Here is a 25,624-nt window from a genome sequence, read left to right as displayed (position 1 = left end):
AGCACAAATCTAAAACATAACCCCACACTAGCTACTGTGAAGCTAATTAACTTTATTCCAGCCAAAGTCAGCACACTACAGTATTTCTGAAATGAAATGTTTTCTTCCTCTACCCGCCCCTACCCCACGTCTTAGTATATTGTGAGCTTTTCCTTTGTCAGACACATTTAGAGATTCAGTGCTTTAGTTACAGTAGTTTCCTACTATGGTAACAAAAAACTAAATAGTTGTGGCTTAGCCTGAAAGTGAGTCCAAGACTGTAAGTTGTGACCTGTCTTTGAACTGTTAAACCTCATCAGAACTGAGACAGTAGCTGTTGCTCTGCACATTATAAAGCGTGTGAGAAGGCACCATGTACTGCTTCAGTAGCTCTAGGGCAAGAGGAAAATACACAAAGTATTACTTGCTTTGCAAAAAATTGTTAGCATGGAACTAGAGATGGTTGTCAGCACAGATTTTGAAAGTTGTTTAACACAACCACAGTTAAGGTAGACTGGTGTGTTCTGTTTCTCAAAAGATTAGAACAAAAATAGTTCTATTCTAGATGCCTTTAGGAATTGAACTAACACATACAGGAAAAATTTACCTTCTTTATGGTGTATGAGTTTTTATACTTGCTAGTTACTGAACTTGGTCTCTTGTTGTCTGTTTCCTATTGTTGTCAGCTTTGCAGGGGTATATTTTCACGTAAGTGAAGTGTTCTGTCTGTGCTGGGGAAAAAACAGGCTTTTCTCCCACTTACAGTATGAGTGCTTTCTTCAGCTAACTTACTGCATGAAAGCTCCCATGTTGCATTTATGTTTGGCTTTTGCTGAATCTGTGTGCTCATAATTTAGGAAGTTTTGTGTGTAGGGGAACATCATATTGTATCAATAGTCTTGGGAGGTATGTGGAGAACAACAGCTTGGGTGAGGATTGGTGTTTTAAACCAATGATCAGTTATTTAAAAAGTCTTCTACTAGTAATTAAAATGACATTTCTTTTCCTGCAAAAGCTATTTTAGCAAGTTCTTGATGCCTTTGTGTACTGATAGAGTTGTAAGCATGGGTGAATATTAATATTAAATGTGTGAATATAGGTGAGTGAGGTGAACTACATACAATTTAAAAAGCTATAAAAACTAAGTCATTGCCTTTAAATAGGAGTTCAGTGCATAGGAGACTGCTAATGCATATCCAAATGAAGGAATTACTCATTAACACACATTACTTAGATGGAGGCTACAATGAAGAGTACAGTTAGCTGCAGGAGGAAAGTACTGGTATGCAATGTAAGAAGTGTCTTTTTCTAAGGAGGCATTGTTTTCTTCTCAGAAACTCCAAGTTTCTATTTGTTGTGGGACCCACCTTTTTCTTTTTTTTTGGCTTAGATGCTTCTCTGAAGAAAAGGAAAGGAAAATAGTGACTTTGACTCCTTTTATTAAAAGGTTCCTTGGTAGTGCTAAGTATACCCTGTAGATTAGGGGAAAATAAAATCAGTGAATGAGGCCCTAGAATACTTTCTTAAACCAATTTTTTGATATGTACAAGATGCTGTTTGAACTGCTTAAAGACAAAGTGAGATTTTCTTCTCATTTGAGGTATCATTAGGGTTTTTTTTAATTTGTAATCTGTGACTTGTCAATGTGCTGTCTTCCAAACCATCACAGCTATTTCTTATAAGTGGTTGGAGATTACACAGCTATAAGATTAATAACACATGTAACTACACAACACTCCAGAGCATGTATGTGCACTGCTCTACCTAAATGTTTTATTGTAGAGGTGCTTGTGCCACAGGGATGAAATATCTAGGGCAAAAAGGAATTACTCTGCACTGATTCCCTCCTGTGTAATACTGCCACTTTCTAAGTATATTAACCAAGTTAAGTTATAATATGTTTTAAGTATAGCAATTTCTAATTATAGTAACCAAGTTATTTGACATGATTCTTAAAACGCCTCACTTGTAGCTGAATGCTTGCTTGGGCTGAAGAATAGTAATAAAAGGAAATCTACAGCTATTCTGTGAGATGAAAGTTTGTTAAGGCATAATGATGACAGATATTTCTTATAATAGGCTGTGAAAAATATTACCACCACCAATGAATGGCTTGATCTTCACTCTCAGCTCCAGATGACCTGTTCTGTTGTTCATAAGGGTAAGTATAATTCCCTTGTTAAAGTATTGGTAAAATTTAGAATTATTTTAAACCATGTCATTTTGCCTTTTTATTTTGTTTACTTTGGCAAACGCACTCAGAGTGTCTTACCAAGGTGATCTCTATCTTAGTGGTTTATTCTTGGTCTAGAATGGCTTTACAACTGTGATAGGATACAATGTCAAATAGTTAGAGCATGATGTTAATAATGCCAAGGCTGTGGCTTTGATCCCTATATGGGCAATTCACTTAAGGATTGGACTCAGTGAACATTGGACTCAGAATATTCTGCAACTCTGTAGTAGTCTATTATTTCCTTGCTAATTTGAGGAGATACAGTATATTGATGCAGCCAAGGACCTTAGACTACTGAGACATGCCACTGAATATCTGAGTCATGAGCTTCATAGTTTTGCCCTTTCAAGAACATCTCACGCAGTAGGCTGAGGAGCAAGACCGCACTGGACACTGGTGTGGGGAAAAGATGCAGAGTCATGTAGAATCAGTCATATGCTGGACATATTGCTGGGCCAGTGCTGTCATTTTAGTCTGTGTGGAAAATACTTCCTAGGGTACAAGGAATACCCTAGGAATATCTCTGAGAAGTTTGAATTTAGCAAAAATGGATAATAAATTATAGGATTTTTCTGAACAATTACCTTTGTAAAGCAAATACTGTCTTTGTAACTTAAGCTTCTGTTATTAGATGTCGTCTGTTACTGAAAATGGAGACATTACTGCTGGAAAGGCAAATGAAGAGAAAACATATAAAAAGGTAAATAAAAGCTTCAACCTTTTTATTGTATGTTTTTCCCTTCATGTCAGTAATTCAGACCTGCTGTATGTGAATATATTTCAGAACTTATTAAAACCAAGAACAAATAAAACCTGTTCCATGGGGTTTTGAAATTACTTTATCCCTTCTGTGAAATCATAAAATATTTCTATCCACCACAGAACTGACTATTTAAAACTTGTTTAGTCCAGTTTTAAAGTATACCATATTGCTCGATTGATAGAAATTTTTGCTCTTAGCAACACACACATCTCTGGCCTTAAACACTGTTGTAAGAAATTTACAGTTTCCAAATGCTTTGAGTGTTTATGTAATGTGTCTAGACTACAAACCTGAAAAGCAAAGCATCTTTCCAGCACTTTGCCAAGCAGACCACTATTTGTTTGCTAAGTATTTTTTTAAAGAGATGTATAAGAGAGAACATATTTAATGTAGGAGCATGCATCAATAGTCCATTTAGATATTGCTGATAGTGGTATGGGGTTTGTTTTTCTGATACAGATTGTCCGTGACCAGCATTATTTAAGTCCACTAGCAATTTTGATGACTAAGCTGAGCTATAAAAGCAAATTTTTCTTTACATATTTACACAACCAAACTGTTAGCTACTGGATTTTATCATTACTTTGACAGATCATCTCAAAGAAATGGTGATTATGTTTTAAAATGAATTCTGTAATCTAGCCACTGTAATCTAGAAGTCCACATGCTTCTGTAGTACATGCAGTGATTAGGGTTTTTAATTTCTGGGTGTTGCTTACAGCAACCAGCAACTGCTGGTAAAGTCAAGGAGATCGATAAGCTATTTCTTTTACCATCCCTTTTCCTGGCAGTTACATTGCCAGTACCTTGGTGGCCTTAGCATTCCAGATATTTTTCTCAGAAATGAAAGGAAATAATATTTGTTTTTAATACAGGTTAGTTCAAATTTCCCAACTGATGACTTTAAAAGGTAGAAGTCAGAATTTGTCTTGACAATTAGTATGAGAAAGGAAGAAATGTTTGGTGCCTGAACTTCTCCAGGTTTATGTTGCTAGACTAGACTAGTAATAGCCATAGGCAAGCTTCCATTCCCCCTGGTTGTCCCACATACTCTTCTCTGTTCCTCTTCAACTATAAATTCACAGCCTTTCAGAAGAAGCTGTAGAAAGTCTTCTCACTATGGCGCAAATTCTACTGTGTATCTGCTGGAAGTACCTCTGACAAGACCTGTGATTCACAGCTGCATCGCACTCACGTATCACAGTGACTGTCACCTCCAGGTTCTGTCTCTGTACTGCCAGTTGTTGTATCTTATGCCAGTTTATTTCCTTTTCATGTAATTACACCTTCAGTTGTTCTGTGCTCAAGATCCTGTGCTGCATATGCCCCTAATAGTTTAGTATTATTACCTAATAGTATCATCATACTTTGCCTTTTTGTGGTAATTTTAATAAAATATTAATAAATTTTGATCTCAAAATTTATCCGTGCAGAGCTAACTGCTAACATATATTTGCCTGATGCCTCATTTTAACAATGTCTCTTTTTTCTTAAGTCAAATTCCTTAGAAACTCTGCACCTTCTGTTAAATATTGAAGACTCTGCTTTAGCAGGGAGGTTGGAAACAGATGACTCCCCTGGTGATCCCTTCCAACCTAAACCACTCTGTGATTCTGTGATCCTCACCTCCTTCAGATATTCTATATACATTGTTTCTGTTTTTAAATGGACATTCAGAGGTATTAGTAGTGTATGTTGGAAGTATAGCATAAGCCTGGTAGGACTTGTGCTCATCAGAGGCATTTCATATAATTTCTCATTTAACTCCAAGGTTTTAGGTAAGTTACACAGAGAAATCGTACTCTGTAGAAGGCTTGTTTGCAGCCAGAAGCTGCCTGTCTTAAATTGCCCACAGGTTTTCCATTTACAGTTCTCCAGTCATGTATTGTTACTCTTGTTTGATTGAAACATACTTACAGTCCTTCCTGTGACTTCCTGTGCTACTTTCTCCAGAAGTCTGGTCTGGGGAAGAGCTTGTTTCCTCAGCTGGTGCTTTTTCAGCTACTTGGGTTGTTTCAGGTAGTTATAACTGCTATCCATGTATTATAAACTTCTGTAGTAATGACTGTATTTCACTGCTTTAAGTTAACCTGAGTTAGGTGAAAACAAGCTATCTGCAGGAGAGCACCTCTGACTCCTTGATAAAACTTTCCAGAATAAAAAGCAGTCTGTAAGGCTATCAGGTTTTTCTCTGAAATTTTAGATTATTGCAATATTTCCTTTTTTATTTTGTTAATCTCAGCTGAAATAGAGGTAGGTAACAGCTTTATCTGAACTAATATAATAATCTGAATCTCCAGCTCTTCAATTTCCTACAGTAGTCAGCTGACTTGCCATCTACATGAATGTAAACATCTTGAAGTTCCAAGAAATTTCTTAAATTACTATAACCTTGTGAAAGAGCTTGCATGAGCATTGTTACACTATCCTTTTGGACTCTGAAATGCATAACTAGACCAAGACAGAGCATGATTTTTATTATGAATCATGCTCCTTCTTTCCACTGTTTTCTTTTAAGCTTTCAGTTTTTCTGGGGCTGCATTTTGACATAAATGCTCCTCTGGCTTTTAATTGTCTGTTGTTATGTAGTCAAAGTCTTGAGAGAAGAGGGAGCACAACTTTCTTTTTATTTGTTTTGGGGATTTTTAGATTTTTAGGTGTTTCTTTGTTTGTTTGGGGTTTTTTGGTTGCGTTTTTTTTTTCTCCCTTTTGAAAACCAGGGTGTTTTTCTCTCTTTTAAATTGTGATTTTTAAGGTGGGGCTGCTAAGCTGTTCAGCTGCATGCATTTTTTACAAACATCATAATCTGAAACTACTTATGGATTTTCTGTCTATTTGTAAATTTTGAGAAGTTGTTAAGTCTACAGTGTGAATATGAATAATAAAGTGTTTCAGTCACCCAGATCAAAGAACTTAGTTAATGAAAGAGACACTTCACAGATACATGTTCCATGCAGCTTTTAAGGTAGAGAATTAAAATAACTTTGAGATCAAAGAAATTGTAAATTGTGCAGACTGTGGCCAGTTCTTTCAGGGTGGAGGGGTTTTTGTTGGTTAGCTTTGTTTCTTTTGCTTTTGGTTTGGGGTTTTTGTTTGGGTTTTTTGTTTGTTTGGGTTTGTGGCCTTTTTTTGTTGTGAGGATTTTTCTCAGAGAAACAAGGTAAGGGATATAAGAGAGACTGGTTATTTGTTCCATTGCATGCTTGCAAAAATCAGGTCACCAGACTATAGTTTCTCTTGGATATTTGTATTCAGTCACAGACATCTAGAGTATGCAGTTGCCGCTTTTTTCATTTCCTCTCTATTTTGCAGACTTTCTTGTGAGAAGTTGCTGACACACATGCAGTTTCTGCATTGCAATGCCATCAATCACACAAGCCCTGAGTCTGTTGCCTGTCAAATCAGATTTCAGTAGCATCCTGATGCTTAATAATAGGATGGTGGCCAGAATGAGGCTCAGAGAGGTCTGTCAAAGCACATTAGAAGTGTAGAAGAAAATCACAGCAGAAAATAGATGTAAATGTGCACTTGTGAAAATCTGTTACTGGATTGCCACAATCTCTGTTTAGTCTGAAGGCTGCCACACAAGTATATAATTAGAATTTGTTTCTTGCCATTACATATCTTGCAGCTCTTCTGTTTAGTGTATTACAAGCACTTTATGTAACCTGTTCAAAACTGCATGTCGTGAGTCACTTTGCCAGGAGCAAGGGAAATTTGCCTGGATAAAGGAAACCAGCTACCTATTGTCACCAATATCTAGCTGGCTTGCAAACATGTGCAAGCAGCATTTTTTCCATCTCTTTTAGCATTGACTTATGCTCTGCATCTAATGCTTGCAGGTAGAGTACTTTTTCTTGGAGACACTGCAATTTCATCACTGAAAGTTTTGCTGTACTGGGACCTCAGTGGCAGATTTTATGCACCTATAAAGATATCAAAATGACTGCAACTTTGCCTGGAGCTATGGCTACTTCCAAGCTCAGAGGTCTCAAATTCTCTTCCTCAAAATAGAACAACCAGAGTAGTTGGGTTCATGGCTACTACTGAAGCTTAAGCATAAATGTTTTGACATGGAGGAAAAATTAATTGAAAGCCATGGAGTCACCTGAATCCAATTTTAGAAAACAAAGGGAGAGCAGATTCAGCTTGGATAAGGAAATCATTCTGATTGCAGTTGAACTGTAACAATCACACAGACACACACATGATGCGCAGGAGTCCACCTTCATGAAGTGTGACCTGCAGAAGGTGGACAAACAGTTGCTAGAGAGAAGTGTGAACTGAAGAAAGACTGGGGGAGTACTATGGCTGTAGTGACCCATAGTCACAAGTTGTGGAGAAACAGTTAAGATTAGTTATTTTAATGGGATTTTCTGGTAACACTATTTTCATGTGTTATTTGTGATTTATTATGTGTCAGCTGCAGAAAGCATGCTGAGATGGGGTAGCCACCTCCATCCGGAAGTTTCAATGGAAACAGTGTCAAGTGTTGTTTCAATGAGACTGTAAGCACAGCAGGCACTCAAAAAGACAGATCAAGTGCAAGAGCAATGGACTAGGCAATAACCACATGTACATCTTGAATCTAATTGAAATTTCCTAATATTCTAAGAGAGCTATTTTTAAATATTGCTTGAGGAAGATGTATGGTTTTTCAACAGGCATTCTCCTCAAATGGTTTGGCTTAAGAGTTTATACAATTTATGGCAGGTTCTATCTTCTCAGAAGTCTGGAAAAGATAAACTGTGTTTGCAGGGAATTGATAGCATGGGTGGATTCCTAGTACTTATGTTAACTAGTAAAACTGAAGATCAAATGCCTACTTGTAGTAGAAAATTCAGATCTGGCATAAACCATGTAGCTTCAACAATTTTGATCAAGTGAGACCTATGAATATTTTTCTTCCTTTTTTAAAGAATTTATTTATTTCTCTGAGACTTTTGCCTGAAGGCAGGTAGCTGTTTTACCGCAGTCCACTTCATTGTCCAACAGAGGAGAAGGGTGGGATAGTGAGGAAGATGAAAGCAGATTTCTCCACATACAGTAGCAGAGAGAAATGAACCAGTGACAATTACTTTGTGGGATGCGTGGTTGCAAAGCAGTGTTAACCAGTGAAGACTTCTGTTCAGAAGTCAGTTTCTCCCCATCTCTTATGAAGAGCTGTGGTAGCTATGTGTGCCGTTTCATTTGGCAGATTTAAAAACCTGTAAGAATGACAGTAGTAAAGAAGATGAAAGAAAGCAATCATCGTTTTGCCTTTCATGGTGAAAATGAGGAAGAATTTCCAAGGCAGAGTTAATTTCTCTGCATCACTTTATGGCACCTGCAATAAACCAGCTGTCTTCTGGAAAAATCACCATCTTTGCTATAGAAAGTTCATAGGTCAAACTTCAGCTGCAATAAAATGTTATAAAAGGGGAGAACACGAAAAAACAAGGACAAAGTTCACATTCATGATGTCTTAAAGGGTTTCCCTAGGATCTACTTTTGAAGAAGCCCAGAATGTTAGAGCTACATTTCATGAACATGTAGGAAATGCATATAGATTTGGCAAAGAGCAATTGAGACTTGAAAGATGAGTGGAAAAATAACTGAATGACATTAGAGAGGAACTTCTATTAAATTAGATTAAGCCTCCTGCTCAGCTCCAATCTGCTCATGGTTTGTTAAATGATTTATGCCATTAATAGTCCCATACAATTACCTAGAAATTATAAGGACACTTGTTTAAAGGAAAAAAATCCATTTACCATATCTAAAATCTTTATGTATGATGTAGTCTGTACATTTACTGACACATTAGTGTTTTGTCAGGTTTACCAGTAACTTACAACCTTCACACTCTAACAGAAATTATTATTGGCAATTTATAGTATACATTCTGAAATTACAATATCCATATTTTTGCCATCCTTGAATTTTTTTTTCAGTTACTTCAAAGGACAGACTTTTTCAATCCTCTCAGTAGCCTTGTCCCTAACTTGTACAGTTGTTAAATAGTTTCAGTTAGTTGATTTTTTTGTTGTTGTTGTTTTTGGTTGGGGTTTTTCTTTTGGTTTTTTGGCGTTTTTTGTTATCTGGTTATGAACTGCCTTTATATGCATTATGAATGTCTGAGTAACACCTTTATTTTATTTAAATAACAAATTTAGGTTTTAGAAGGCTACCAGAAAGTGATTATTTCTAGGAAAAATAATTCTAAATCCTGCTTAGTTTATTGGTGGGATCATGTGCGAACTTAAGACCTGATTTGAGAGGATTTAATTTCTCACTTATTTTGCTACTCTGAAGAAAGGATTTCAGTTTACAGTAATGTAGAGCAAATGGAAGACTGATCTGCAGAGAAAGTAATTTAAGAGAACAGTGCATTGAGTGCTAGAATATTTATCAGTGATGCAAATATTCCATATACCTGTATTCTATATTATATGCTGCTGTTATACTTTGAGTCTGCATATAATTTTTTGTATCTACAGGCCCCTTTAGCAGGCCTCCATATGACAAATACAGAAAAAGTATATGGTTACTTTTGACAAAAAGAGGCAAAGGTATGTTTCATCATAATGAGATCAGTTTTGGTTTTTTATGCAGGGATAAAAGCATCAAAGCACCTGTGCAGTAGACAGTAATATCCTAAACAGCAGAAGGAGGATAGGAGAAGTTTTACTTTGTGCCCCTTTATGTAACAAAGACAGCTGTCATAGTGTACAGCATTTGCTATAAATTCAATCACTTTCATAACCTAAAATTCATCAACATTTTTTTTCCTGCTGGTTATTGTCATCCCTTAATATTTCTTGATCTTCAGAAGGTTGATAACAGGTTAAATTATCTGGGACTCACTGTACTGTCCCTGTGAACTGTCAGCTTTACAGTTACAGTTAATAAATAATCTCAGGGCCATTTTCTGAACCTCTGCATGAGACTAATAGGAGGAAAAATTTATTTCAGTCTCTAAAAGACTGAAAAAAACCCATGGTGCAGAAGGCTGAATTTTATTGTTTGCTTTGCAGCAGGAGAGTATTCAAGAAAAATTGAAATAAATAAGGGGCTTAGGTTTGAAACTAGATTTTGCTGCCTTTTGCTGCCTTAATGCCTTTTAATGGGCATTAAAAGAGGTGCCCAAGTAAGGAAAAAATCACAAGAGACTTCTGTTTTTCCAGTTGCATTTGCAGTTTCCTATAAATACATTTTTGTAGTAATAAAATGGATGTTTCAAGAACATTTCCTCTAAGGCTTAAGAAGGAACTTCTTTATATTTTCCTTGGATCTAATGATCATAATAATATTATTAATAGTAATATAAAAAATTAAGACAAGTGCTGTTTAAAAGATGAATTCCAAGGCTTGTTCTGTTTTTTATTTTATGGACTGTGAAAACAAATACTTGTCAGTTGCTAAGTGCATACTGAGTTACCAGCCTTTGGTCATAGTGGTGATTGACAAAAAGTGGACTTTGGACCAGCACTTGCCTTCAGCATACTGTAGCAGCTCTCAATTTGTTTCAAAGCTGTTGTTAAAGCATTCTGAATGATTTCATAACATTACTTTTCTGCTAAACCAACTTCTGTGGTTGCTGCAGAAATGATAGTCAGTTACTAATGACATTCTTGAATATGAGTGGAAATTAACAAGGTAACCTGTAGGAAAGGTCCGTGTCATTGTATTAGAAGTCTTACATTCTGCCTGCTGGAGACTACAAGTCTGTGGGTCTTTTAAATTTGAAAAAAAAAATTCTACAAATATTTTTATGAGCTTGAAAGATGATCAGCTGGATGCTGAGAATTTTAAACTTTCTCTGCTTAAAGGCACAGACCCACCAGAAAACATGGCAATTGACCTGAGGCTGTGGAGAAGACTTCAAAAATTGATCGATAGCACTGGGATTATAGGTGTGTCATTGGTTAGAATTGTGTAATATTACAGGGTGGAAAACTTAGAGTTTGGGGTTTTAGAACATAGAAATTAATATGAAGCAAGATGGAGGTTTTAGGGTGGAGGCAGGTTGTTCTTCTTTACCTTCTAATTCCTTTCTTCTTCATGGGTTTGGGTGATGTTTTATAATTGGACAGTAAAGTCCACATTGTGGGCTTTGAGAGATCAATTATTGAGTTAAAAGGGAAAATAATCTAGGTGTCCTCTCTTAATTGGATAGTTTAGTCTTAAAAGACCTTGTAATGAGAGATTGTTAGCCATTTTGTGCCTTGCTAATAAAAGGCTGCCAAACTTGTGGTTGTGAAGCTGTTTCACTGATAAGAAATAATAAACACCTGAGTCCGAACATGAACTACCATCTCAACTGCCTTCAATCCTGACTCAGAGAAACTGATAATGATCCAGAGGTTTCTTTTTGAAGTCACATTGCCAGGTTACTTGTCTTGGGTGTTTTTGAAGTTTGGTGGGTTTTGTCAGGGTTTATTTGGAATGGCATGTCCTCTGTACTGTACTATCTGCTATTCTTTCAAACATAGTTGCTTGCTGTGGCAGTGAACAAGATGGGCATTCAGCAATGAAGCAGAAACTATTTGTACGTGTATTGGTTTGATCAAAGTTACATAATTACAGCTTTTGTTGGGCATTAATCATTCATGAATAGAAGCCTTTCAAGGAAAGAAAAATGTGACTCTTCTTATGACACAAAGCCAAATCTTTTTACTAGTCAAAGTAGCACTTTCAGAATGGACTGTTGTTTGTTCCCACCAAATCTCTGGTTCTAAACTGTTATGCAAGTTCTGCTTGGGGTGCAGTCTTACTTATTTAAGAGCTACACACCTCTGTCTTTTTAAAAAATAAGCAGCCACTCTAGTATATGATGTTCCAAGAACTAGAACAAGATTAGCTTTGTGTACTTCAACCACTTCTTATGTAATTTTCACTCCTGAAATGGTTCCATTCAAGCGCTGAAGTGGTTCTGATCACGAAACTTCTGGTGTTTTCTGCTAGTCTCTTGCTTGTTTAGTAGGTAGGAGATAAAACCTAAAAACAGGGACCAAACATGTTGTCTTCAAACTGGTGATCATGCAAGGGAAGATACTCCCTTCCTCATAGCATTCTTTCACTGCCCAATGGTTTTCTTTATTCACTCCTTCCATGTTTTGTTAAAAATTCATTTCTTGACTAGTTTCTGATTTTGACTCACTTCTGCTTTTTTTCAAATTCATGCAGCATGACTGTCTATTCAGCATGGGAAAGTTTCAGATATGGTCTCAATTTACAAATATATAGTATCACAATTTCATGCTGCTGTTTTGAAGCATTCTCTGTTCTGCAAGCTCAGGCCATTGAATTTAGTCATTGCACTTTATAAGAGTAGATTTTTACAGAGAGATTTTGCTTTCCCCATTTCATTTTTCTCTAGACTCCCCGCAGTCAATGGATCTCTGGCACTGAATTTTAGGCAGAAGGTAATAAATACATTTATTTGCATCTAGAATCAGCATTTAAGCCATAAGCTTGCATTGTGATTCCTCGGCATGCATGTACAATCACCTGGAATTTGTGACTGTTTTTTTCCAGAATATAATGAATGCTTCACAATCCTGAAGCAATTTGAATATCCTGTTAGATTGCAACTATTTTTAGAGGATCCCAAAGGATGGTTATAGGTTTTGTCAAGACAGGCAGGAAAGTAGAGGAGGAGGAGTTGTGCTCTGGGTTAAAAGTGAATCATGAACATATAGAGGTCAACTACAGTGACTGTGGAAGCCCTATCAAATGCCTCTGGATCAAGATCAGAAGGGACATCTCAAAGGGGGATCTTAGATTAGGCATCTTCTACTGACCTCCAAACCAAGATGAAAAGGGCAAAGAAGCACTTAATCAGGGTTGCTTAGCAACTTTTGGATAACAGATCATGGGTCTTTTCGGTGACTTCAACTATCCAGACATTCTTGGTAGAGCAATACAGCAGGTCACAACATCCATCAAGTTCCTGAATGCATACAGGACTGCTTCCTCATACAAGTGTTAGATGTGCTAACCAGGAATGAGGCATGGCTGGACTGGCTGCTCACTAACCAAGGAAACCAGCTTTGCAATATCTCACTTAGTGATGGCTTTGGCTACAGTGATCACAATATTGTGGAGTTTGGGGTCTGGCTGTGCATTCTGAAGGTTAATACTAAGGCAAAGGAAAGTGTTATGGAAAGAATCCTCTTAGGAGCCGTCACAAGTCAGATGAAGCATATGATTGGGAAATGCCAGCATGGGTTCACCAAGGCCAAATTGTGCTTGACAAACCTGATTGCCTTCCAGGGCAAAGTAACCTGCTTGGTTCATGGGGGAAAGCAGTGGACGTTGTCTGCCTGTGTTTCTCCAAGGCTTTCTCCACGGTCTCCCACAGCTTTCTGGTGAAGTTGTGCAACAAGTCTGCTGGATGACTTCCTGTCCAGCTGTTGTGTAACAGTCTGGACAAGCTGCTCATGCAGTGGGTGGGGAACTGACCCTCAGGCAGCCCCCAGGGTGGGGGTAAATGGCTCCTTTTCCAACTGGGAACTGGCACAAGTGGGGTCCCCCAGGGATTGGTGTTGGGCCCAGTGCTGTTTCATGTCTTCATATGTGGTCATCCAGAGCACTTAAAATCACTCAGGGATCAAGTGAACACTTTGAAAAGGAGAGCCATGCTGCAGGAAAACCTGGAAGGTTTAGGCTGGAGAGTGGGCAAAGAAGAACCTTTTGAAGTTTAGCAAGGACAGGTGAAAGGTCTTTCACCTGGGAAAACAAATCCAGTAGGGCAGCACGAGCTGGGAGCACAAGGCTGAGGAGCAATTCTGTGGGAAGGGACCAGGGAGTCCCAGTGAGCAAAAAGCTCAATAAGAGTGAGGAGTTGCTGCTGGAGCAAAGGAGCCCAGTGAGGTCTTGGGCTGCATCAACAGGGGCATCAGCAGCAGAGATTATCCCATTATTGTCAGTGTTTTTCAGGCCACACCTGCGATACTGTTGTCTGATTTGGTTTCTGCTGTACAAAAAAGATATGGACAGGCTGGGGAGGGTGGAGAGGAGGGCCACAGAGATGATCAGAGGGCTGAGAAGCCTGACACATTCGGAGAGGCTGAGAGAGTTGGGTTTGTTCAACCTTGAGAAATGATGGTGAGGGGAAACTTATCACCATGTTACAGTATCTGAAGGGTGGTTACAAAGAAGATAGAGGCCCTGTTTTTACATGGAAAATATGAGGGATAATGGGTGAAGTTACTCCTGGGGATATTCTACTTGAACACAAGTGGAAATATTTCACAGTGATAACAGTGAAATAAACTCCCAGTGGAGTGGAATTGGTGGATCCCATTTTTGAGATCCCAGGATTGGTGGATTCCCATTTTTGAGATTTGGCTTGACTGGGTGCTTGGCTGTCTTGTCTAGATCATGCTTTTGTCAAGAAAGGTTGAACATAATGGGATAATGGTTGAACCTTTTGAGGTCCCTTCCAACCTGCTATTCTGTAATTCCATGCTGCGTTAGAACTCCATGTCTAAATTATTTGGGTAATTTGAAAAGTTTCGCTTTGTATATAGTGATTCTTTAAAATATTTTAATTTAAAATTTAAATAAAAATCACTGAGGTCTAGGATGTGAAGATGACAGGGTGTTGTTATTATGAAAATGATCAAAGTGTTTAGCTATAATATTATCGATAAAGAACAGAAATCTTCTTTTAGCAAACTCATGCTTGAATTCTACTTTTTCCACAGACTGCATCCTCCGCTATTAAAGGTGCGATCCAGTTGGGAATAGGATACACAGTAGGAAATCTTACATCAAAACCAGACAGAGATGTTCTTATGCAAGACTTCTATGTAGTGGAAAGTGTCTTTCTACCAAGGTAAGAACAAGCACACTGGATTTTTCCTCAATAAAATTTCATAATTAAACTCTTAATTGAGTATTTTGAACCAGTTTTGTTTTCCAGTTTTAACAGAATCATGTTAGAGTAAGTATAATGTATGAAACTTGAAAACTTTCTAGTCTTCATGGTGTCATTGGAAAGGAAGGTAGAGAGAGAGTTGGAAAGATCATACTTCATCTGAAGATTTGAGACTTAGCATTTATAGAGAGGGAAAGTAATTTTGACACTTTCAATTAAAGGAGTTGTCAATTTGAAGTGATTTGTGGATCTGACATTCACATTTGATTAGTTGCTTATTAGTTTCTTGATGGTAATACTTGATATTTTGTTGAGGGATTTTTAAAATTTATGAAAATTCAAGTCCTGCCATTTAAAGTATAATATAAAAATTTATACTACAACGTGTCCTTATATTTACACTATAAAATTCTATCCAGGACTCTAGTCTGTGGCAACACTCAGCTCTTACAAGATATGCTGATTACAGGTTGTGCACCTTTACTGCTTTGCCACTTCAGCTTGTATCACTGCCAAGCTGATGGTATAGAAATAGTAACAATACAGTTATGCTGATAGGGAAATCAAGGTCATACTGATTTTTTGGTGTTCAGAAGGTGAAGTACAGTGCCATGTACCCTTTCCAGGTTAGATGTGCTAGCAAGTGAGGAAAAAAGTTTAGGAGAAATGTATTTCAAAACCAGGATGACTTTACTCTGTTGAGTGTTTTCTGGGTTTTCAGAAGTGCTAGATACAGTCATTTAAGTAAGAACATGCTATCTATGTAATCTTTCTTGGATTTGGGATTGATTTCTATCAGTTTTTCAAAGTTTTGTTTATGTGCAGTTTGAATGCTACTTCATAAGATTCATAAATTCCAAATAATTTATAATCCTTAGTATTTACTGGCGTCACTAAACAAAGTTGAATTAACAAGGTACAAAATAATTGCATACACTTTAAATTTTGGTATTTCCTTGTGTAAATTTCCTTGATTTTTGTTGAAGTGAGATATCCTTAAGGAAAAAAAAATGTTATGTAAAATGAAGCTTTTGCATTAGTTCCTAGTAGTTGAGGGTATTCGTATCCTTGTTTCGGTGTTAATGATAGGGTTCATGCACAGGTTAGTAATATTTCTCTTGCAGATTAGGAAGATATAGAGAATTTAACTATATGAATGTGTTTTCATACACTATAATCATAAACAAAATTTTGTTTAAAAAATCCAACTCAAAGGTAAGAAATTTGCTTATCATGTGACAAAGCTTTTATTAGTGAGAAAAATGTCTGCCTATGACAGTGATAGAGGCTTCTGTGGTATGTTTGCTATATAAGATCTGTTCATGAAAACTAAATGCAACCTACATGCTAAAACTGTTTTATTACATAACATGGTTTGAGATAGAAAATTTATTATCTTTCTTTTTAAACATAATTTTAAAGGAACAAGTAAAATAAAATGGTTTGTAGTCCATAGCATTGCATGTGCCTTCTTTCCTGTGAGACTCTCATGCATGTACACACAGAAATGAAATTTACTTGTTTTGTATTGTAATAAGGGAGAGTAGGGAGACATCCCTTCTGGCTTGAAAAAAAACCCAAAAGGCAGAAGGAAGAGACTGATTGCACTAATGTAAAATTGAATAGAAAAGCTTTAGTAGTGCCTTTCTGGACAGTTTCTTATTAAAAAAATATTTTGAGGAAAATTAGACAAATGAAAGTAATGGCCAAAGCAGTGTAGTTTTGGGTTTGGGTTTCCTTGAGTTTTTTTTACATCACTAAGCAGTATGCAGCATAGTGAGCCATCTTAACTGTAACAAAGAACCTCTCCATAAAGAGCACTCGTTGACAGCATTGTCTATGGAATTAAAAGTTGGCTATCTATAGCAATCTCTTCAAATGACTCGATTTCTTATGCTGATGCATAGAAATGTCCAATTTCAAATCCTTGCTATGTCTCAGTGTAACATCCACTTTTATTTGTCTAAATTATATTCCACCAGAAGTGTATTACTGTGCATGAATTATTATATGTTAGGATTGCACAAAATTAATACAGGATTGTTGCTTGCTGGTTCAGAGTATTGGAATGTTGTTTCATGATGGCATTATGTGGATTGGTCCTGAGTCATGTCAATAGGTAACTTCATTACCCATGTTTGAATCAAAAAGCAAAGGCTGTACATTCTTTACAGCTGGAACTGCACTCCCAAGGTGCACCTCAGATGCTCTTTGCTTTTTCCAAGGGGGAGTACCTACTTGTGATGGCAGCATTGTTAAAAGTAATTACTGTAATGACCTTTTTTTTGGTCCCATTTGGATTGGTCTGGATTGAAATCAATTAGTGGAAATTAGTTACACCAGCAGGTGAAATGGGTTGACCTCTACCTGGAAGTAGCCTGGAGCTAGCTGAGATTGAGTAAACTTTTTGCAGAAGTTTGCAGCAGGAGAACCTTACAGTGCAGCAAGAGTGGTGCTGAAACAGGTGCTTACCCAGCAAGGAGCAGTATTTTTCCAGTTGCTTTGGGTACAATTAATTAATCTGCAACTTCAAACAGCTGTCAGCTGAACTTCCCCTTCATTTTGGCAATATCACAGCCACCTGACCCTTTGCATGGTGTCCTACTCCACCTTCATCCCATGTTTTCTCTGCCTTACCTGTGTCTGGCAGTGAGGTGAGAAGGCTTTTTTTCAGTCAAAGGCACACCTGCTTCTTTGACAGCAACAGGGGCACTGTTGAGGTAACAGTGGTAAGATAGACTTAAGCTAGTAGAAATGCAATGCAATGCAGCCTATGCACCAGTGAGCAGAAGAGTTTTATATCTGCCCTTTTATAGTTAGGGGAAAATAGTTAACACTTGTTTATGAATTTTATAGGTTGAAGAGGATAGTTTCTGCACTCCTCTCAAGACCCTGAAATAGCCCTCAACCTGTATCTCTGCTTCAGTAGTCATACTGAAGCATTCAGGATTCATTAAGAAGGGAGAAAAATGTCAGGGAAAAAAGTGGTTAGGTCAGATCTGAACATAACTGCTCTGAATATTTTGGGAGCTACGGATGTAAATCAGAAGTAACTCCCTGGATTACAGGTTATTCCTGGTCCAGAGTTACTCTGTAACTGTGTTAAATTAGTCAGAGTTTAGCCCAGTTAATTTACGTGTTTATTTCTGGAAGTGACTTTGAGTGAAGTACAGGTGTCTGTACTTCTCCTGTGTCTGTTTACTATTGTGGATTTGAATTGCAAAGGTTCTTGCCTTCATTTGCACATCGTAGTGGTGGAGGGCTTTTCATCCCGTTCTCTTCAAGCTCCCCAGGAGTTTGTATAACTTGTTGTTTTTGGAACACAAGGTATTACTGGAAGCTGCTATAATGGGTTCATTGAGAACCACCATCCAGATAGAGTTAAAATAGTACTATGCAAATTCGCTCCTAGGATGGAGAAACAAAATGCACCCTGAATTGACCTACTTGATTCTGAAGAGACAGTGCCTGAAGTCTCCACCCTACCCACTGAACAGAGTGAAACCACAAAGGGAAACCACTCTGAGTAACCTCTGTTCTGGCTTTTCAACTCTGCTTTGTAAATCTAGCAACAGAGGTGCTTACCTGGTGTTGGTAGTGCTGCAACAGTGGCTGGAGGGTTTGGTGGGAAGGTTGTTCATCCTGCATGTGCTCTCTGTGCTCAGTCCTGTGACTAGCTGTGTCGGGCATATTTGTGCCCATCTTCCTCGGCTGGAAGCAGTTCCCGGTAGCACAGTTTGCTTCCAGTTAGTCATTTGTACAATGTGGCTTCAGCAATATTTTGTCAGCCCTTTGCCTTGGCGGTGGTGCTGCCTCCAAGTGAGATGGCCTTGGTTAGAATGGCTCGTTGCTCACCTGTAAGCCTAGCTCTGGTAGGCAGTGGTACCTCAAGCTGGTCACTGGGCCTTGGGGCCGTGGAGCTGCTTTTGAGTTGGCAGTGTAGGCAGCTTATTAAGCTCTTCCAGTAGACGCAGAAGGAGGTGCATTTTCTGTGGTGACTGAGAAGCCAAACAGAAGCTGCTACATTATATCAGCTAATTTTGGCTATGAAGCTTTAGAAATGCAGAATGTTTCAAGCCAGACAGCATGTTTCAGCCTGCATTTTTTGTGTTTTTAGATGCAGGCTGCTTCTAAGCACAGCTGTTGAGTTTGACCTTTTTTGCAGCAAGTGGTTAGTCAATCTTATGCACTTCCCTTGCTAATAAGCTTTTATTGCAGGGTCTAGACCCTGCATGTTGAGAACAGTTGCTATGGTTTCTAATTGAGCTGGGAAGTGTGTTACATGCCCGATGACCTGTATGCACTCTGCAGCTACAGTCTGTGCCCTGAACTGGTTCATTTACAAATTGCTTACTTGTGATGCTAATGAAAGATTATTCATACTTTCAGCTCTTTAATGTCAGAAGCTTACCATTGTATTGTGATAGCATTTGAATAACAGCCCAAATAAATAGTCAAAGTACTAAGAAGGTAAAAACTTTACTTGGCCAGTCTGGGTTCTACCCTACATATACAACTGAAGTGTACTGCTTTCTAGTATGTTTTTGAGGACTGATTGAGAAAACTGATACTTACTTTTGGAAATATCTTTGTATCAACCCTGTATCATAGGTTAGCTGATTAACTAAGTAGTATATTTGTAGTATAGAATGCTCTACAGGTTTAGTGTGACTAGTATTTAAATGTTCAGACTAATGATGAGTTGTTGTGTAACTTACACCATGATACATGTTTCCTGTGGGCAATTTCACAAGAAAGATAAAGTGACCTGAATATTCTGATGAAGTGCTGCTGCTCTTCCTTGGTGATTTGGTTGCAGAGATGCACAGAATTACTCAAGTTCTGACAAGGTTTTTATGGTTTGTGAGTGGAGTGATAGCACAGAGAGGAGGATGCAAAACAAATATTAGAAATGGGGATACTTTGGTGACAAAAGCAGAGTCTGATATGAATTACTGGACTCAGCTACTTCTGTTACCAACAAATGATTGGTAAACCTGATAACCTGGATAGTTGTATAACTATGTAGACTCTTAAACTACTTTTCAAGTACTCTGAGATCCTATATTTTAATAGCATTTCCAGTTGGTTATAAAGTAATAATATCTCCATCATTGTAAGTAAATGCTTCTGTATTCAGCTGTTACATAGATATGATCAACTTGACCTGTTTTTAAGTTACTGACTATTCCTAATTATATTTCAAAGCTGACTTGCAAGGATACACTTAGGACAGCATTTCGTAGCTGGAAGTTTAGGAAAATGGAAGTGAGAAAAGACGATGTTACCGCTGGGCTTTAGCTCACAAGATGAAGAACACCCAGACACACCTATTTGTACAGATAAACATGATATCTACTTCCAGCATGTGGGAAATTGTGCTTTCCTGAAATTACATACAAGATACAAGAAAGGAACATACCAAAGCACCTGCAGCATGTATTTGTTTGATACAGTTTTTAGAGCTGAAACACACAGCGATGAATTTTTTAAAAGCAGCTGTATTCAAGAGCAATGAAACTGAAATTGGATAATACTAGTTTTTAAGGTTGAGAGCATTTAAGTTTAGACATTTTATTTTGATTTTACAATCTAAAGAATAATTGCTTTCACTGCAAGAACTGATGTGTTCCTCCTCTTCAGTTTTTTTAAAATACACACAGGAAAGTTATACACAGGGTCACAACTACAGACTAATTCTTTTGATAACAGCTCCGTCAGAGCCTTTGAACAATCCTCAGTGATGAAGGCTTGTTACCAAGATATGCAGCTGGCTTTCTCTGCCCCCTCAGATAGGTGTGGTATCTCCTGAGTACATCCTACCAGGGTGAGGCCATAGTAAAGAAAAGCTGCCAAGAAATGTATCTGGGTGTCTTGTTTAGCAAATTTTTACAGCCATGGGGTTAGCCATTAAAAATGTAATTCATTTTACTTCACTTTCAGTTTGATATTGCACCACCTAGGCTTTAAATCCACTCTCAGCATTTACAAAGGGGCAGGCTTAGATGCACATACTGTCATTTCTAGGTGTGCTTGATTTTAAAAAAAAGAAAAATTACAATATAAGTATTAAACTAAACTTGCATTTTAAGCTTAGTCTCTCTCCTTTAGTCTGCCTATGAATCTTTTTCTTTTGTGGGGTATAACATCTAAAGTTATTAAAATACTTCATAAATTACAATTGCTGCCTAATCATTCCAAAGCCTGTATTTTGTTGTCATAGCTCATATAGAAAGACTTGAATTGCTCAAGATTGCCAGAATAAGAGCTAATTTTAAAGTCTTTGTTTTTCTGGTAGACCTGTGCTTAAACTAGCTGAGAGGGAAGTTACATGGTTACCCCCTTTCTTATTATGTCCAAAGCACCATTTTACAAATTTAACTTTTTGTCAATGGATCATGGACATTTTTTTGTTAAATTTCAAAGACATAATCGTTCCCTTTCATCCCTTCATTGAAATTCCCTAGACTGATTAAAAATTATTATATGTAGTGCTTTGCACATACACTTTAATCCCATGAGAGTGAAACTGTAAAATGCATCAAGAAAATGTGAAGAGAAACCACAGAATACATTCTTTCAATAGCTAATAGAGTGGAATGTGAATAATTCTAAATAGGGTAGGGATGTACTTAGATCAAGCCTTCTGTACAGTGGAGTTTGTCTTTTTACAGAAAGAGCAAGGCTGTACTCAATTCATACTTGTCATATGAGCTTCAAATTGATAAGAAATTTGAAAGGTTTCCATTACCAGGTAAGAAATTCCTGGAAGTGAGGGTGCTTTTTCTGTTGGAAGTAAAATCAGGAAAACCTTAAAACTATTTTCCAGAGTACTAACAAGAAATCTTAAATTTGTGTCAAGCTTGCTTCATGAATTACAGAAGAGCTTACTGTTGGGATCAGTAAACTATTCTGTTAGGTAGTGAAGCTGAAACTAATTAATATGATTAACAGAAACAGAGTATGGTAAAATACTCTGTAGACTTAAAACAGAAGTGTTTTTAAAGATGATTTTACAATTAATAAGGAAAGCTGTCTGTATAGTGAAATTGACTGTTATATCTGTAATATAGTATCTATTGTCTTCTAAATGCATGTAATTGCCCTCTATGTAGAAGCTGTTCCAAAATAATTGCTCTGTTTAGCAATAAATCTCCACTTGCTATGCGTTACTGTGCCCCTGCGGACCCAGCGTTGGTCATTTTACTCCTTATGCACTTATGAAATGGCTCAGAACTGTCCCATTGCCATAGCAAACCTCCTGCCTTCATCTCACCTTAGTGAAGTGACAAAACATGTTCTGGTATAGTAAGGACATGTAATCTACTTGCTATCATGCTTTCACAGGAGAAGACTTTGAGTTACAGCTGCAGGAAGCAGGTTTAGAAAACTGTTTATTACCGAAATGTAAAACTTAATAAAAAAGTTTAGATGCTTTATATTCCCTGACAATTATGTGATACTTCAGTAGAGAATACTCTGTTCTATTATTTTCTTCATCTTATGACAATTAAATGCATTTACAAGTATGACCCCAGGTTTCCAATGTAACTATATGACCACTGGGGCGTCCTCATATTGTACAAAAATTCAGTGAGTCACAACCAGCTATATAAAACTTAATGTCAGACAAATCTAGCAGTGTTCTGAGCAGTAGAAAGGCCTTATGAAAGAGGCATTAAGATAGCATTAGTCTATCTTAACTGTAAAGAAACACTATCTTTAGCTTGTATCTACTGCTTTCCATTTTTAACTCTATAATGGAACAATAAAGCATACGTGGAGTTGATTTTGATATCTTGGAGTCATACTGCAGTAAACATAGAGTGATCAGAGGAGTTCTTTAGAACTAAGCAACCTTTACTATTACCTGTAGAGTTTAGCACTCCAAGAAGCAGCAGTATATACATTTCTGGAGACTGAGAAAGCTTGTTCACCTGCTGTCACTGAAACAGTTCAGTTGTGTGGGGTTTGGCAGCACAGGGGCAGATGTGTAGGTTGAGTAGGCTTATGTCATTGAACTGTTAATAAAAAGTGGCAAGTTCATATGACAAATATTAATTGTACAGGATGAAGGCTCTTAAATTCTTTCATTATATTTAATTTTTATTCATGATCTTTTTCAGGAATGTTGCTTAACATTTATTGCTTTTCATACCTGTGTGAATTTGTAGCCTTTTTTACTTTTTTGTGTCCTTTGGATATTCTTTTTGCCAAGCATAAAGGTACATTCTGCATTACTGAATAATTTAGTTACAGTAAATGAATAAAGAAGTGCTGGAAAAGCTAATTTCAACAACTGTGTCAAGTCTTGGATTTTGTATTTCTCTATTTATCAAACCATTCAGACACTCACCAAAATGATAAGAACAGTAAAACAGAGCAGTACTTTACTGTTATCAAGGAAAGTGGAACACAACAGCACAGTCTGGGAGAAATAAATAAAGGCAAACAGAAGTCATGCAAAACACAAGCAGGATGCCAGCTCAGCTCTGGCTGGCAAAGTAGAGGTTGTGCAAAACAATGATATTGCACTTACCCAGAAGCAGAGGTCAAGGAACAGCCACATAGAAAGGACACTGGACATTGAATACAGATCCCAAAGAATCAGATGAAGACTCCTGATAAGGGGTGTGATTATGTCAAAAAAAGTCAAGTAAGTGGGGATAGCTAATGAACATATAACCAGTGTGTATCATAAAAACTCTGTTCACATGACTCTCAGGGCCCTTGATTAGAGGAAAGATCCCCAGAGTGACCAGCATGCTGTAATAAAGACCTACTTTCTAATATTCTAATAAAAATGTGTTAGAAATTTTCTATCTGGCTGATTTCAGTACCAAAACTTTGTCTTAAAGGTGTTCTCGTTTGTTTTGAAATCACAGTGTAGAACTTTATTCTTCTGCTTAAAAGGCCTCTCTCATTTTCTATCATAAATGAATCCATGGGCATTGAGTTGTTTTGTTTTGTTTTGTTTTGTTTTTAATCCAGCAGCATTTTGCTGCTGACTTTTATTTTATATCTAGTATTCATCTCAAGAGTTTTGTAACTCAGGCTAAAAATACAGTGAGGTGATGAATATAAAACAAGGAAAAGAGCTAAGGAGTACAGGTAACAAACAAGATGAGCTGGAAGCCATAAAGTAGCAGGAAAGCCATGACATAGTCACTACCAGAGGAGCATGGTGGGATGAGCAGAGTGCTGCACTGGATGGCTACAAGCTCTTCAGAAGGGACAGGAAAGGAAGGAGAGGTGTGGGGAGACTCTGTACAGTAGGAAGTGTTGTGAGTGTACAGAGCTCAAGGCTAGCAATGAGAAAGTTGAGTGCCTATGGGTGACAGTCAGGGGAAGGCTGAAAAGGCAGATATCCTGGTGGGAGTCTGTTATAGACCACCCAACCAGGATGAGGAGGTGGATAAACTATTCTATGATGTGATGCTGATGTTTCATGATTGTCAGCCCTTTTTCTTATGGGTGATTTTAACCTGCCAGATGTCTGCTGGAATTCAACACCAGAGAGCAAGCTGAGAAGTGAGCCTACCAGGGGAGCTACCCTGCTGGATCTGCTGCTTACAAACAGAGAAGGGCTGGTGGGAGATGCTGTGGTTGGAGCCATCTTGAGCACAGAAACCATGACACAACAGTTTTCAGTACTCGGTGGGGTCAGTCTCTACCCTAGACTTCTGAAATGCAGACTTTGTCCGTTCATGTCTAAACATGATCTTTATGCAAATGCATACAGGTAGTGAAAATAGTTATTTCCTTTAAGGTGAGGAAAAGGAATTTTCTGGCAGTGTCTCTCATGGACATTTCTATTAGTGGTTAATGATAATGGAGAGGTTTATCTGCATTTATGCTCTTTTTTCAGCAGGGGAACAGTCAAGTTAGGCAGCTTAGAGGTGAAACTAGCTGCTAATAATTACTCAGTAATTTGGTTTGGTTTGTTTCTGTTTTCAGTGAAGGGAGCAATCTAACCCCTGCTCATCATTACCCTGACTTCAGATTTAAGACATATGCACCTCTTGCCTTCCGCTATTTCAGAGAACTTTTTGGTATCAAGCCTGATGACTATTTGGTAAGAGCCTGCAGTTTTCCTTTGAGTTACAAACTATTATAAAGCACGCTAGTTTTATTGTGGCAGAAAGGGATTCTTAAAGGGTGCCCAAATCAGTAATAAATTTTGTGTGTGGAGGGGTATATAACTAGTGAATATTTTTGGTGGTGACAAAAATTTTAATTCTTTATTTTTGAGATGATTCGTATTAAGAAACCTGCTTTGTTAATTGACTAGAGCAACATCCATGTCATTCAGATAATTTTTCTAGAGAAGTTATGATCAGTAGTTTGTGACTTTTATCAATTCAGTTCTAATTAAGTACTTTTGTGTGATTTGTGTCATGCACATCATTACAAAGTGAAATCTGAAAATGTTCCTGTCTACCTTTGAGGCTCATGGATGACAGACTAAAAATGAAGCATTTTAGAATGCATCCTTTGTTCTCTCTATTTTATAAATTGAAGACTTATTCTTTCATAGTGTTCAGTTTACACTAGAAAAAAAGTTACAAATTTGCTGACATTGTAAAAGCAGGCTTTACTTGGTGGAGCCACTTTATGTACTGCTAGTATATAAAGCCAAGTGTTGGCTATTTTATTTCTCCTGTAGCTCCCCTTTTGGAAGGGTAGGGTGGATTTTCTTCTAGATGTTTGCCCAATGTTTGGTTTGTTTCATGGTGGGTCACCCAAGAAATCAGATAAAAATTAGCAACTTTAAATGTAA

At 37.5% G+C, this 25,624-nt stretch overlaps 1 protein-coding gene across 3 annotated transcripts in view; it reads left to right on the top strand.

Moving 5' to 3' along the window:
* Positions 1-25,624, top strand: part of PIP5K1B (phosphatidylinositol-4-phosphate 5-kinase type 1 beta) — a 98,122-nt gene that overhangs the window by 34,720 nt on the left and 37,778 nt on the right. For 2 of the 3 annotated variants that reach the window (XM_036403510.2, XM_054517937.1), the window contains 4 exons: positions 2,059-2,140; positions 2,847-2,915; positions 14,672-14,802; positions 24,802-24,919. In XM_036403510.2, the coding sequence (XP_036259403.1) occupies positions 2,847-2,915; positions 14,672-14,802; positions 24,802-24,919 (318 nt within the window). In that variant the 5' untranslated portion in view covers positions 2,059-2,140. The remainder of the gene's footprint in view (positions 1-2,058; positions 2,141-2,846; positions 2,916-14,671; positions 14,803-24,801; positions 24,920-25,624) is intronic. The other variant, XM_036403511.2, reaches the window with a different exon arrangement.

The sequence above is a fragment of the Molothrus ater genome, chromosome Z, assembly GCF_012460135.2.
Source record: "Molothrus ater isolate BHLD 08-10-18 breed brown headed cowbird chromosome Z, BPBGC_Mater_1.1, whole genome shotgun sequence".
In the NCBI taxonomy this organism is placed as follows: domain Eukaryota; kingdom Metazoa; phylum Chordata; class Aves; order Passeriformes; family Icteridae; genus Molothrus; species Molothrus ater.
The sequence above is the reverse complement of the archived record's forward strand: the minus strand, read 5'-3'. Positions and strand labels throughout refer to the sequence as shown.